General features: G+C 48.8%; 1 protein-coding gene across 3 annotated transcripts in view; it reads right to left on the minus strand.

Annotated features, from left to right (window-relative positions):
- Positions 1 to 2,100, minus strand: part of MEGF11 (multiple EGF like domains 11) — a gene marked incomplete at both ends in the record, with an annotated part of 211,858 nt that extends 209,758 nt beyond the window's left edge. For all 3 annotated transcript variants that reach the window (XM_084239762.1, XM_084239761.1, XM_084239763.1), the window contains one exon: positions 2,003 to 2,100. In XM_084239762.1, coding sequence (XP_084095888.1) covers positions 2,003 to 2,100 — 98 coding nt within the window. The remainder of the gene's footprint in view (positions 1 to 2,002) is intronic.
- Between the last annotated feature and the right edge of the window lie 9,212 nt (positions 2,101 to 11,312).

The raw sequence follows: 11,312 nt of genomic DNA on the forward strand, positions 1-11,312 counted from the left end.
AAATTCTCCCTAAGTGGTCTCTGGGGACCCGAGAGTGTTTCTGGAATGATACCCACTAGATCCATCCTCAAGTAACTGGCAATGCAGCTCAGTTGGAAAAGCCTAGAAGGAGGTGCCCTGGTGGCACAGGGCATCACAGCAAGGCCTCCTCCCTGGCTAGAGAAGCCTGGGGCTGCCACCTACTTTCAGCTGTCAGGGACACTCCTTGTCTTTCCGTCTAAGCTCTAACCTTGACCAATAGCCCAATTAGCCTGAAATGCCAGCTCAGGGAAGGCTTGGTCAGAGTATTTTCACATTCCAAATTTACTCATGTTGGGCAGGTTTCAAAAGTTTGCTGTAAGGTCTAACTGACCCACTGGTGCAAAGGAACTCAGAGAAAAGGGAAGACAGGGTGGGTCCTGTCATCAGAGAAGGCTCCCTGGAGGAAAGGGACCTGGAAATGCAGATGTGAGCAAAGGAGGCATCCCAGAGCCTGGGATACATCACAGGTACCCAGATACACAACAAGGGGTTGCAGGAGTCTGCAAGCCAGAGATTAATCTAACGTGAAATTCCACCTCCTATCTCTCTCATCCACTGGGAAATAAAGATTTAAACTCACCGAAGCCAAAAGGGCCAAAAGGCCTGAGAACCTCAGAATCACATGGAAAACTTATGAAAAATGCATATTCCTAGGCTGTACCCAGACCAATAAAGTCAGCGTCTCAGGGGAGAAGATACAGGAGACTCTGTTTTCGATATGCAGCCCCAGTGAGCCTGGTGCGCATCAAGTCTGCGGTAGTCAGTTCCTGCAAAGTCAGAATCATCAACAAGAAAAGACAATGGAAGAACTTTATGGCTCTCAAAGCACTTTCATGAAACTAGTATCCTCATCCTCCAACTGTGTGGCAGGACTAATTATTCTCCCCAACTTGATAGAGGTGGAAAGTAGGCTCAGAATGGTTCAGAAACTCCAAAGTCCCACAGCTAGCAGGTGGAAAAATCGAGAGTAGAATAAACCATGAAGTCAATGTCTTCTCAGCACAGATCTTGTGCACACGGCAACACTGCCTTCTGCTCTAGCCTGTCCTCTGCTGGGGCCCCACAGAGTGCTCACTGGAGACCACACCAGCACCTCCAGGGCTCTGGGTGAGGTGTCTGTCCCTGTCTTGGGGCTGGGACTTTCACCCTCACAGCACGGAGCAGAGACCATCCCACCTGCCTGTCCTCCTCTACCTTCCACTTCCCCCATGGGGCCCTCATCTTAATTTTATTCATTTGATTTATTAACATCTAAGTGGCAGAGTCATCCTGGTCAGCATGGCCAATCAATTCCAAGGTTTAATTCGGTTTTTCCTGATTGGGTCTCTGGTCACTGTCTTTGTGCTCACCAAAATCAATACTTTAACCTTGTGCTTCAAAGTCAGGCCAGGCCCTGCAGACGGTCCCCCTGGACCTAGTGCCGCAGCCAGAATGCAGCCAGCTCTTCTGCCACAGCCCTGGCTGCACTGCCCTGGTAGTATCCCCATACCTCCACCAGATGGGAAGCAGCAGAGCTCTGTCACCCATTTGGAGAGGTTGCTGGCCACCCCACAGCCCAGCTGCCGTGCTGTTACGAGTGCTGGGAGACCAGGAAAAGCATGGAAGCATCAGAGATCATCACATCTGGACCAGTCACTGAGCCCTACCTGGCTGAGGATGGGCATGGCGTCCCCGGGTCTCTACTTCCTCATCTGTAAAATGACTGTGAACACGGGAGGGCCACGAGTGCATTGTCAGCTACCAGACAGCATCATTTAAGTTGCCTGTCACTCAACCCTTCCACCCTGACTTCCCACAGCTCTGCGTCTCAGATGGAATTTATACTGCGTGATCCCGTCTTTTGATAACTGTGCTCTCTCCCCGGCTGGCCAGACGGCCCGAGGTGGACACATCTGGACCTCCACTCTGCTTTTGTCCCTACATTGTCACACCCAGGGTGAGGCGTCCTGGGAGTGCCTGGCCCTCTGAGGTCACATCTTACCTCTCCCAGTGGCTGCACACGTTGGGGTCCTCAGGATTCAGGGAGAGGGCGGTATGCAGGAAGGAGGAGACCAGGAGCCCCGTCACGGAGAGTGCCATCCCGGGGCCTGTGTGGGAGAACAAAGGAGGCAGCGTCATCAATCAGGCTGTTTTCTGAGGCATCTGTTTGGTGCTGAGAATTCTCACACACGAAGTGGCAGAACAGACTTGCTAAGCAGACTAAGGTTCCCGTCATTGTCGGGTAATGAGCATTTGATATTTTACACTTGCAGGTTTTGACTAACACAGTAACACTTCACCAGTTTTGAGTAACCAGGGAGTGGGAAGCCTGAGTCAGGGAAAAGTTGAAATTCAAGGGCAGGGTTTTAGAAAGTGTTTTGGCTATGGAACACTTTGTGAATGTAATGCAAGATAGATACTCCTCCCTGCTGAAATGCCCACACACACAAAACACTTGGCTTTAATTTCAGGGTATCCTCAGACTCCTGAGTCTATCCTTGGACCAAGAACTCCTGCTTTCAACTCCTTTAAAGGCAAGGCCCTCCCTCTCCCTCAGTTCCCTTCTCCCTCAGCTCTGATACGCTTGCCAGTACTCCTTCCCTCTCTACTACCTCCTGCCACAAAGAGAAGAAGGTGCCCTTGGAGGAGCTGAGCTGAGACAGCTCTTCTAGGCAGCTGGACAAGCAAACTACCCAGAAGACTAGACCTAACCTCTTTTGCTCACATGGGATGGTGACCACTGGTACCCAGAGGGATGCCAGTCACCACCCATCCTGCACACTGTGGAATGGAGAGCTTAGGCAACCTGGAAAAGCTTTAAAGAAGCAGCTTATAGAGTTTTAACCAGGCCCCCTTGGTAGGTGTTAAGTGTACCTACCCCAACCCTCCTTGATCCCTTAAACTGAGGATTCTCTGACCAAGGGATCCTCGTGGAGGCAGAGAACCATTAAGGTGAGAGTGGCTGAAATGACCTGGACTTCATCCTCCTTACTGGCATTACAGGACTCCAGGTCTTATAGCCTTAGAGAACTAAGACTCCCACATGGTGGGGATGCAGAGGACCCCAGAGCCACCTCCAGGGGAGCTGGACTTCATAAGTACCCAAACATAGTTTATAGCCTAAAGGAACACTCTGACTCGGAAAGTTAGCACTATTTCTCCTGTGCACATGGATGCTACTGTGATTTACTTGAAAGCTTTATTGGGGGCAGAGATGGTACAGGAAATATTTTGTCATGGGAAAGGGGTCCCTGGGCTTGAAATAGTTGAGGATCTAGTCCACTGGTCCCCTGTTTACAAATGAGGAGGCATTCAGCCTTCTTGGGGGACAGAGAAGAGTGGCATGGATATTGAGCACTCATTTGAGTCCAGACGGGAACTTAACTGAGCTCCTGTCTCCATAAAAGGTTAAACACTCTCCTCCCCACCCCCTATAATTTCCTTGTTAAGCTTTCCTAGCAGTTCCTTAAAAGACAAACAAATTGTCACAAATTTTGTATAACCATGGGGGTCCAAATTAATGATTAATGAAGTTTTTCTCTCTATTTAGGATCCAAAAATAACCTGGCTAAATGTACTATGAAAATAGGTTAGGAAAGAGAAGAGTGATTCTAGTATTTCTGCTCAATTTTCAGAGTCCAGGAATATGCAAACCACAGCTGCTCACCCCATAACCCCCTCCCACCCTCCCCTGCCCTGCCACCCCCAGTCCTCGGAGACCTAATCAGTACCTCTAAGGAGAGCCCTGCACAAGCTGGAGTCCATACAAAAAGGACAAGAAAGAACCTGCCCCGGACATGGGATTGAGTTTTGAGGAGAGGACCAGCAATGTCTTTCAGATGGACTTTGGACTGATCAGACATCACACAAATCAAATAGAAATAAGCAAAGGAACACAATGCTTGAAAGGGTCGCAGTCTGAATGCCAAGTGAAGAGAACGCCTCATCTTGGTTCTCTCCATGGCTCCATCTCAACTTTGATGGCTCCTGTAACCTCCAGCATCCTTCGAGAGGACTCCCTGGCCTCATCTTCAACCTTAGGAAGCTTAGAATATCAAGAATAAAGAGATTGTTCCTCTGGCCCCTTTTGACCCCTGGTGACAGGAAAGGGGTAAGGGAGGGAGGTAACTTGGCTCATGCCTATCCCCTTACCCTCAATACCCTTCTTCCTGACTCTGAGGTCCAGGTCAGGTTCCCAGCCCCCTTGTCTGCCAGCAGGGCTTAGCACCTGTGTGTGTGGGCAGGCACTACTCAGGCAGCATATACCTGGGCCCCACGGTGCAGCTCCCACCCCCGCTCTTCCTGCACTGACAGCTTTCCAACATGTTTACATTATCTTTCTGATGTGTCTGTAAATGCCTTGGAGGTAGGGTCAAGTTCCAGACGGAGCTAGTCAGTTCCTTCTAGTGTCAGGAGCTGACTTTAGAAAGTATTTCTACTTGTCTCACACACTTCACTTTGGCAGCCTGAAGAGCAGCCAGAAAAGGGCTGTCCCCACGTGGGACAACTCATTGCCATTAACTCTAATGGGGCTTCCCCAGGCTCTCTCTCAGGGGGTGGACCCCAAAGACGCAGGCTTATGAGATGACTGAGGGAAAATCAATCCTGCTGCAGTGGTTATTAGGCTGACTCCATTCCGAGTGACAGAGGTTAACCTATTGGGCACCATCTGATTTAGGGCATTAATTATTAAATAAGAAAATGCCCCTGGTTTCACTTCGGAGGAAGAGAACATGGAAATAGATCAGCCAGTTCGCTTCCCTCTTGTCCACGCTCCCTGCATATTAAGAAGCAGGGGGAGGAAGTGAAGTTCCAGAGGTGGAGACATTTCTTTCCCATGGGGGCTTTACCCCTGAAGAACTAGATAGCAGGATAAGGGAAGAGAAAGTGGCCGGGAGGTAAGGCACACACCTGTTCACAAGTGTAGTCAGTCCACACACCTGCACAGCCTGACCCAATGGCCTGAGTACCCCTGGAGCACCATCTGCCCCCACCCCCACCACCCCTCCGAGGCTGCGGCACGAGCAGTGAGTCAGATGCAGTCTATTCGAGGAAACTAAAGCAGCAAGTGGTAAAGCCCCACTGGAGAGTGGGGAGCATTGGAAACTTGGTGGTATGGATGGGACTTAGAATGGACAAAATGTGGAAAGGTAGAGGGCAAAGAAAGGGCATTGAGGAACAGTCCCCCGCCCCCCAAGCAAGCGCATGAGGCAGTGAGGTGGCCCTGGAGGACGAGGCAGCAGTGGTGGGCAAAGTGAGGACCTTCCGGAGGCGTTTCCCAAAACCGGGTTCTATGAAACACTAGTCTCATGATGTATTGATAGAAATCCACTAGACAGAGGTTTCCATGAGTGAAGCCCAGGAGCTGTGACACACTATGTCCTCATCTTAAATATGCAGTGTTATCTTAGTGTATGTTAGGCTCTGAGATGTCCTGAAGAGGCATGTTTTACCCATTTTTCTTCTTTCTTACCCAGTGCTTCCCACTCTAGGAGCAGGGGTCCTCAGGATATCAGTCTGGGAAACTCTCCTCCCCTCCTTCAAGGGGAAGTCTCAAGGAAAACTTGGGCCTGAGTAGGGTAAGAAAAATGTCAGGCTTTTCTGCCCTCCCGCCATCAGTATGGATGATGGATCCTTGAGGTCCTGAATGCATGCCTGATGGCGGGTACCTGGAGTAGGGCATGGGCATAGGTAGATGGGATTCACCTGGGCTAAGACTGGGCTTTTAAGGGTGGATCATGAGGACGCCAGTAGAAGCCGAAAGAGAAACCAAGAATGAGCAGAAGCCAAAAGAAGAGAAGCAGAGAGAACACCAGAGAGCCCAGATAGAGTGAAGGCTTGCTGGGGGCTGGGAGGCCTACCAGCCTCCCGGCCCCCCAGCACCCCTTCCTGCTGTGTACCCGGTAAATCCCAACAAAAACCTGCAAAAAACCACTGAGGACTCTGACTCCTCCTTTACCCGGTCTGCTGGATCAGAAAACCTGCACCGTGTCTATTCCTGCCCCCTACAGCCTGTCAATCTGCATCTTCAGGATTTGTATTCGCTTATTTATTCTAACATTTGAGGGGCTTCTGTGCTTGGCATGGGATGTTAAGGGAATCTGCAGTGGGTATTAAGAGACACTGACATCATGGCAAAGGATCCCTTCTCCTTGCTGGCTGAGCAGAGCTTAGGGTGGGGCATCCTCCAGGGAGCTCGTCCATTGTGGGCCCTTCCACCACCTGTGGAGTCCAGCCTATCTGATGGCAGCACACACCTGGCCAGACACCAGCTGCTCATAGTAGGCAAGACTAAAAAAAAAAAAAAAAAAAAAAAAAAACAGGGCAGAGGGCAAACAGATGGCCTCTGCCCTGGTATCAGTGGTATCAGTTGTTATGACCTCACAATCCATCTGCACAAAATTCCTCTCCCACCTGCTTTGTTTCCACCACCTGCCACGTTCTCCTATTTGAGCCAAAATCTTGAACATTAGAACTTGGTCTGTATACCTAGAACCTGCTATCTGTCTATCCCAGTCTCTTCCAGGGAGCCCTTCCTACTCAACAAATTTGCCCTGGAGGCAGGGATGGAGGTAGTTAGTTCCTGGGAGGCTTCCACTCACACAACACTGGAGGAATGGATTGGCAGTGGCTGCTTGAAATGCACTACTGAGAGACTGGGGAGTGAGAAAGCATGGCAGGATTGATTAGTAATGTCCGTCATGGGCACTGGATAGGAGAGAGATGGACACACAGATGTCATGCATTGCCTCTGACCCGCATCGCTGGACAGTTGTTACTAACTTGGGAAACTGCCCTCTCTTAAATAAAACATGTAGATGTGGCCTCAGCGCTGCCATCTGGTCCTTAGAACCTGCACATCGTTTTCTTTCCCTTTGTATCATGTCACTAGAACATGCTTTATGAGGGCAGGACTTCTGGTCTGTTGTGTTCAGTGTTGTCCCCAATACCCAGAGCATCACCTACACATAGAAGAGGTGCAATACACCTTTGTTAATTGATTAATAGCTGTACAAGCAATTGCTTCCTAACCTCTCAGCCATCCCAAGCTCAGAATCAGCCACATTGCTTGTGTCTGGCCTGACAGGAGGACACCAAACACCTGTCCCAACAGCAGGTCACACTGCAGGGGTCATTCCATGCTGTGGTGACATTGCACCATAGAGACACCAATCTGCTGGTGACAGATACAGTGGGGACTCATGACATCCTGAAAGCAATTCAGACTCTTGACTGGTCCACCCATCAGCACGGGGGTCTGTCTCCTCCAGAAACCGGCACAAGGCAGGCATTGAAGTCCAATCAATAGCTCAAACTGCAATTGGGGACTGACTGGTGTTCCAAGCATCTCATGAAAAGGCGCTTTCAGGCTCAGAAGCAGCATAAGCAAACCCCAACCTGGGACTGATAAAGAAAACGCCTCACATACCTCCCAGCATGTGGGTGTAAAGAGAGAGATTTCTATCTTCTATTTATAGAAGATACACACATACACACACACACACACTTTTTTTTTTTTCTGAATAAAACAGAAAAGCCCAGTTTGCATTCAATGGGGCAAATGCCAAGGTTATCATCCCATCTAGCAGACCTTCCCCTTTATCTGCCCACTGCTCTCAGCTGACTCCCAGTCCCCAAGCCCCTCTCTGTTTGCTGGCCTTGCTGGGATCTGATTAGCCGGGAGATGAAAAGAGCAGTGTGATCACCCAGAAATTAAGAGGCTTCACCCTTTGCTTGATGAGGCCTCCAGCAATTCCACCAGGGGCCAGGTTTATGTTGAACACTTTCTAATCTCTCCATACTTAAAAAAGTTGAAAAAAAATAAATCCACATCTCTTAATCTCCAAAAGAGCAGTTCTCTGACTGCAGAAGCGCAGCAAACATTCCCAGCGCCTGTGCGGAGGCTCTGCCAGGTGCCTGCCAATGGGATAAAGCAGAAAGGGTTGGAGGCACCCCCTGAGACATGGTAAATGTCCTCCCTGATTTTGGGCCCCACCATCCTGATAAATTCTGCTCGCCTGGGGAGCCTCAGGCTGCAAATCCTGGAAATAGCACCAGAGAGGTCACAGTGCCCATTAAGCAGGGTCAAAAGACTGTCCTGTCCCCTGTGCCCTCCAGCCCGACCAAGACCTGTTGACCTTGACAGCAGTCAGGCTTCAAAAGAAATCACAGTGCACGTGCATACATACACACACATACACACTTACTCATTCACCGGGGTGGGGAGGCAGGGATGTACAGAAACCAACAAACTAATAAAGTACATGCCCCAGCCCCCATTTGCACAGCCTCTGGGTTCTGAACCCTGAACCCTCCCATTCCCAAGCAGGTAGCAGCTGTACCCCCAGTCTCCAGGCCCTAGAAAGATGAACAGAGAAAACTTATCTGTGTTCTTAGGCCATTCCATTTCCACAAAGCAATTATCTTCATCTTTCCATTTCTTTGCAAATCAGGGCACACTCAGCTAGCCTGGCCAAGCCCAAGGCTTGCCTGCCTCCTCAATCCAGCCCCATCCAGGCCTGCTCTGCTTCCCTTTCCTACCTCCTCCCAGGGCTCCCAGGCACTCAGAGCTGTGGAGTCCCTCCTGCCCTGGCTTTACACCATGGCCTCACCCCAGAAGCCTCCAAAGACAAATAGTCACTTAGGATCATATAGCTCCACTGGATTAGTCCCTATTCCTACCCACTCTGGAAAAAAAAAAAAAAAACATTTCTCAAGGCCACAAGTGCCCAGATGGGAAGGGAGAGCTGGGAGTCCTGGGAAATCACCCACCATTGGAAGGTCAAGTCTGTCACGGAGTAAGTTGTGAGGATGACAGGAAGCCTAGTGGTATCAGATCTGGCACCAGGGCATACCTGGGAGATTCAACCACCCAACACCTTGTCCCACAGCAGAAGAAACAGCCCCAAGTGCCTAGCTAAGGTGACATGACACATTGGCAGCAGGGCTCATGAGAAGGAACTGGCAGAATCACAATGATCTGGGCTTGAAACCTCACTCTGCCTATCTGGCTACACAACCTGTATAAAATCATCTACCTGCTCTGAGGCTGAGTGTTTCACATCGATCACATTAGGTAAGACCAACTTCACAAGGCTGTTAGGATATTAAATCAGTCAGCAGGTAAAGCACTTGGTCTAGCATCTGATACAGAGAAGGTGCTCAATAAAATATTAGTTTCCTCCTGACCCATATTCCCCCACTTCAAAAAACATTCCATCTCTGTAATTCTGACTTCTTGAATTTCTAAGGAGCGGCAAGGAGAAAAACACATTGAGAGAAAAATTCTGGGCTGGAAAATCTAGGCATGATTATACACATTTGGTAAGTCCTGGGTCAGTCTTAACAGCCTCATCTTTCATCCATCTATTCAGCAGACACTTGCCAGGGACTGTGGTCATGAAGACGACCCAGGCAGGCATGACCCCAGACCCTCAAACACCTGCTGCAGGGTGTGTGGAAATGGGCATGAGAGGGCAATGGATCCAGGACATTGCTTAATTCAAAGAGCCCAGGCTTTTCCCAGGCAGCAAGCCTTGGGCAAAGTGTGATGGGAAATCAGAGGTCTTTGCATGGATCAGTGCTCAACCTCCCTGCAGGCCCCCAACACCTTGTATCTGGTCCATCTCCATTCCATGTGCCTCTGAATCCATTCTGGATAAGGTGGCCCTTCATGAGCTTGTCCAGCCTCCTAGCTCCATTTTGTCAGGGTTCAGCTCAGCTACCCTGTCCCTTGGGGCTCCCCTCCTGAATTCCAGGTTAGCTCAGGAGCAGCTCCGCTTTCCATGCTTCCCCTCTGTGCTAGGTTATTCCTTGTGTGACTGGGGAAAGGTTGCTTTCTCTCTCTGAGCTTCCTTCTTTTCTTGTCTCCAAGGCTGGGGTCAAACCCCATCATCTCTTAGAACCTTGCAGCTCAACAAATTCACCTGCACTGTGTCTCCTTTCCATGCCCATCCCCGCTCACCCTACCTGCCCTCCAAACGGAGCTAAAGCAGAGTAGGCAGGAGAATTGGATAGTAGTCCAGATCCTGGAGAACTCATTTCACTGCCTGAATCTCCTTTTCCTCTTTTCTGCTCCCCTCAGCAGTGTATTTCAGTCAATTTGCCTGTTCTGCTCCCTGTTCTGTCTCTGGTGACTCCTCTCACCCCCACCCCCGCACCTCTGGCCTGCACCCCAGCTCTTGTATGCATGAATAAACAAATCTTTAAAAAAAAAAAAAAAAAGAGGAAGGAGGTGAGAATAACAGGTTCTCATATTAAACCACAGGCCAGTCCTGGAAACGCAGGTCTCAGTATTACTGTGGCAGTTGGGATGCACAGCTCCTGCCCACCTCTGTCCACCCTTTTGAAGACTGGCCTCTTGTCTTATATCCACACCAGGGCAGCCCCTGTACCATCACACCTTGGGGGCCACCTCTCCCAGACCACTAAACAGGAAGGCCTGGCTATCAGCCCCCAAACATGGGTATCCTGTCCAGGTTTCCTTCTGGAACCTTCTGTGTATAGTCCAGAAGATTCTGAAGCCAGACACCAGTTGTCCCAAAGCCTGCAGTTGTCCTACACTTGCGCACTGCTAGTGGAAATGTATGTTTTGGAAAGCTTGGCAATACATGACATCTTTAACCATCATTCTATTTCTGCACTCTAATTTTTAAGTATTGAACAAGGTCAAGGATAGGTTCGAGAATGTTTGTTGCATAATCTCTTAATAAAGTGGTATTTGTTGGCATGTCCAACAACCTAAATGGCCATCAGTGGGATCCTAAACAAATTCCACAGATCTACATAACAAAATACTATGCAAACATTCAAAATAATGATATGTGGAAAATATGGAAACCTAAATATACACTCCAGCATTAATAGTGATCATCCTTCACAGAGTGTAGGGGAGGAGGGAGCAATAAAATAGGACTTATGCTTTCAAGCAAACTTTTTTATTGCTATGTTAGTATTTCTAATAATGAGCATTATTTTCACTATAATCAGAAAAACAAAGCTATTTTAAGACAATATACATAACTTCAGAGACATGGAAAGAGGACCCTGATGTACTATGTAAAAAATAGTTACCAAACAGCATGAATGACATGATCATATTTATGCAACACTTATACAATATGTTGTGTGTATGTGTGGTATGTGTGTTAAGACACAGCCCGCAAGAGCAGAAAGATGTCCAGAAGGATATTAAAAATGTTAACAAAAAGTTATCAGGATGATGATATTTTAGGTGACTTTCTTCTCTATACTTGTCTGTTCACATTTTTTATGATGAACCAATCTCAATTTTAAAGTTTGAAAAACCACAA

This window comes from Talpa europaea (assembly GCF_964194135.1).
Source record: "Talpa europaea genome assembly, chromosome: 8".
NCBI lineage: Eukaryota > Metazoa > Chordata > Mammalia > Eulipotyphla > Talpidae > Talpa > Talpa europaea.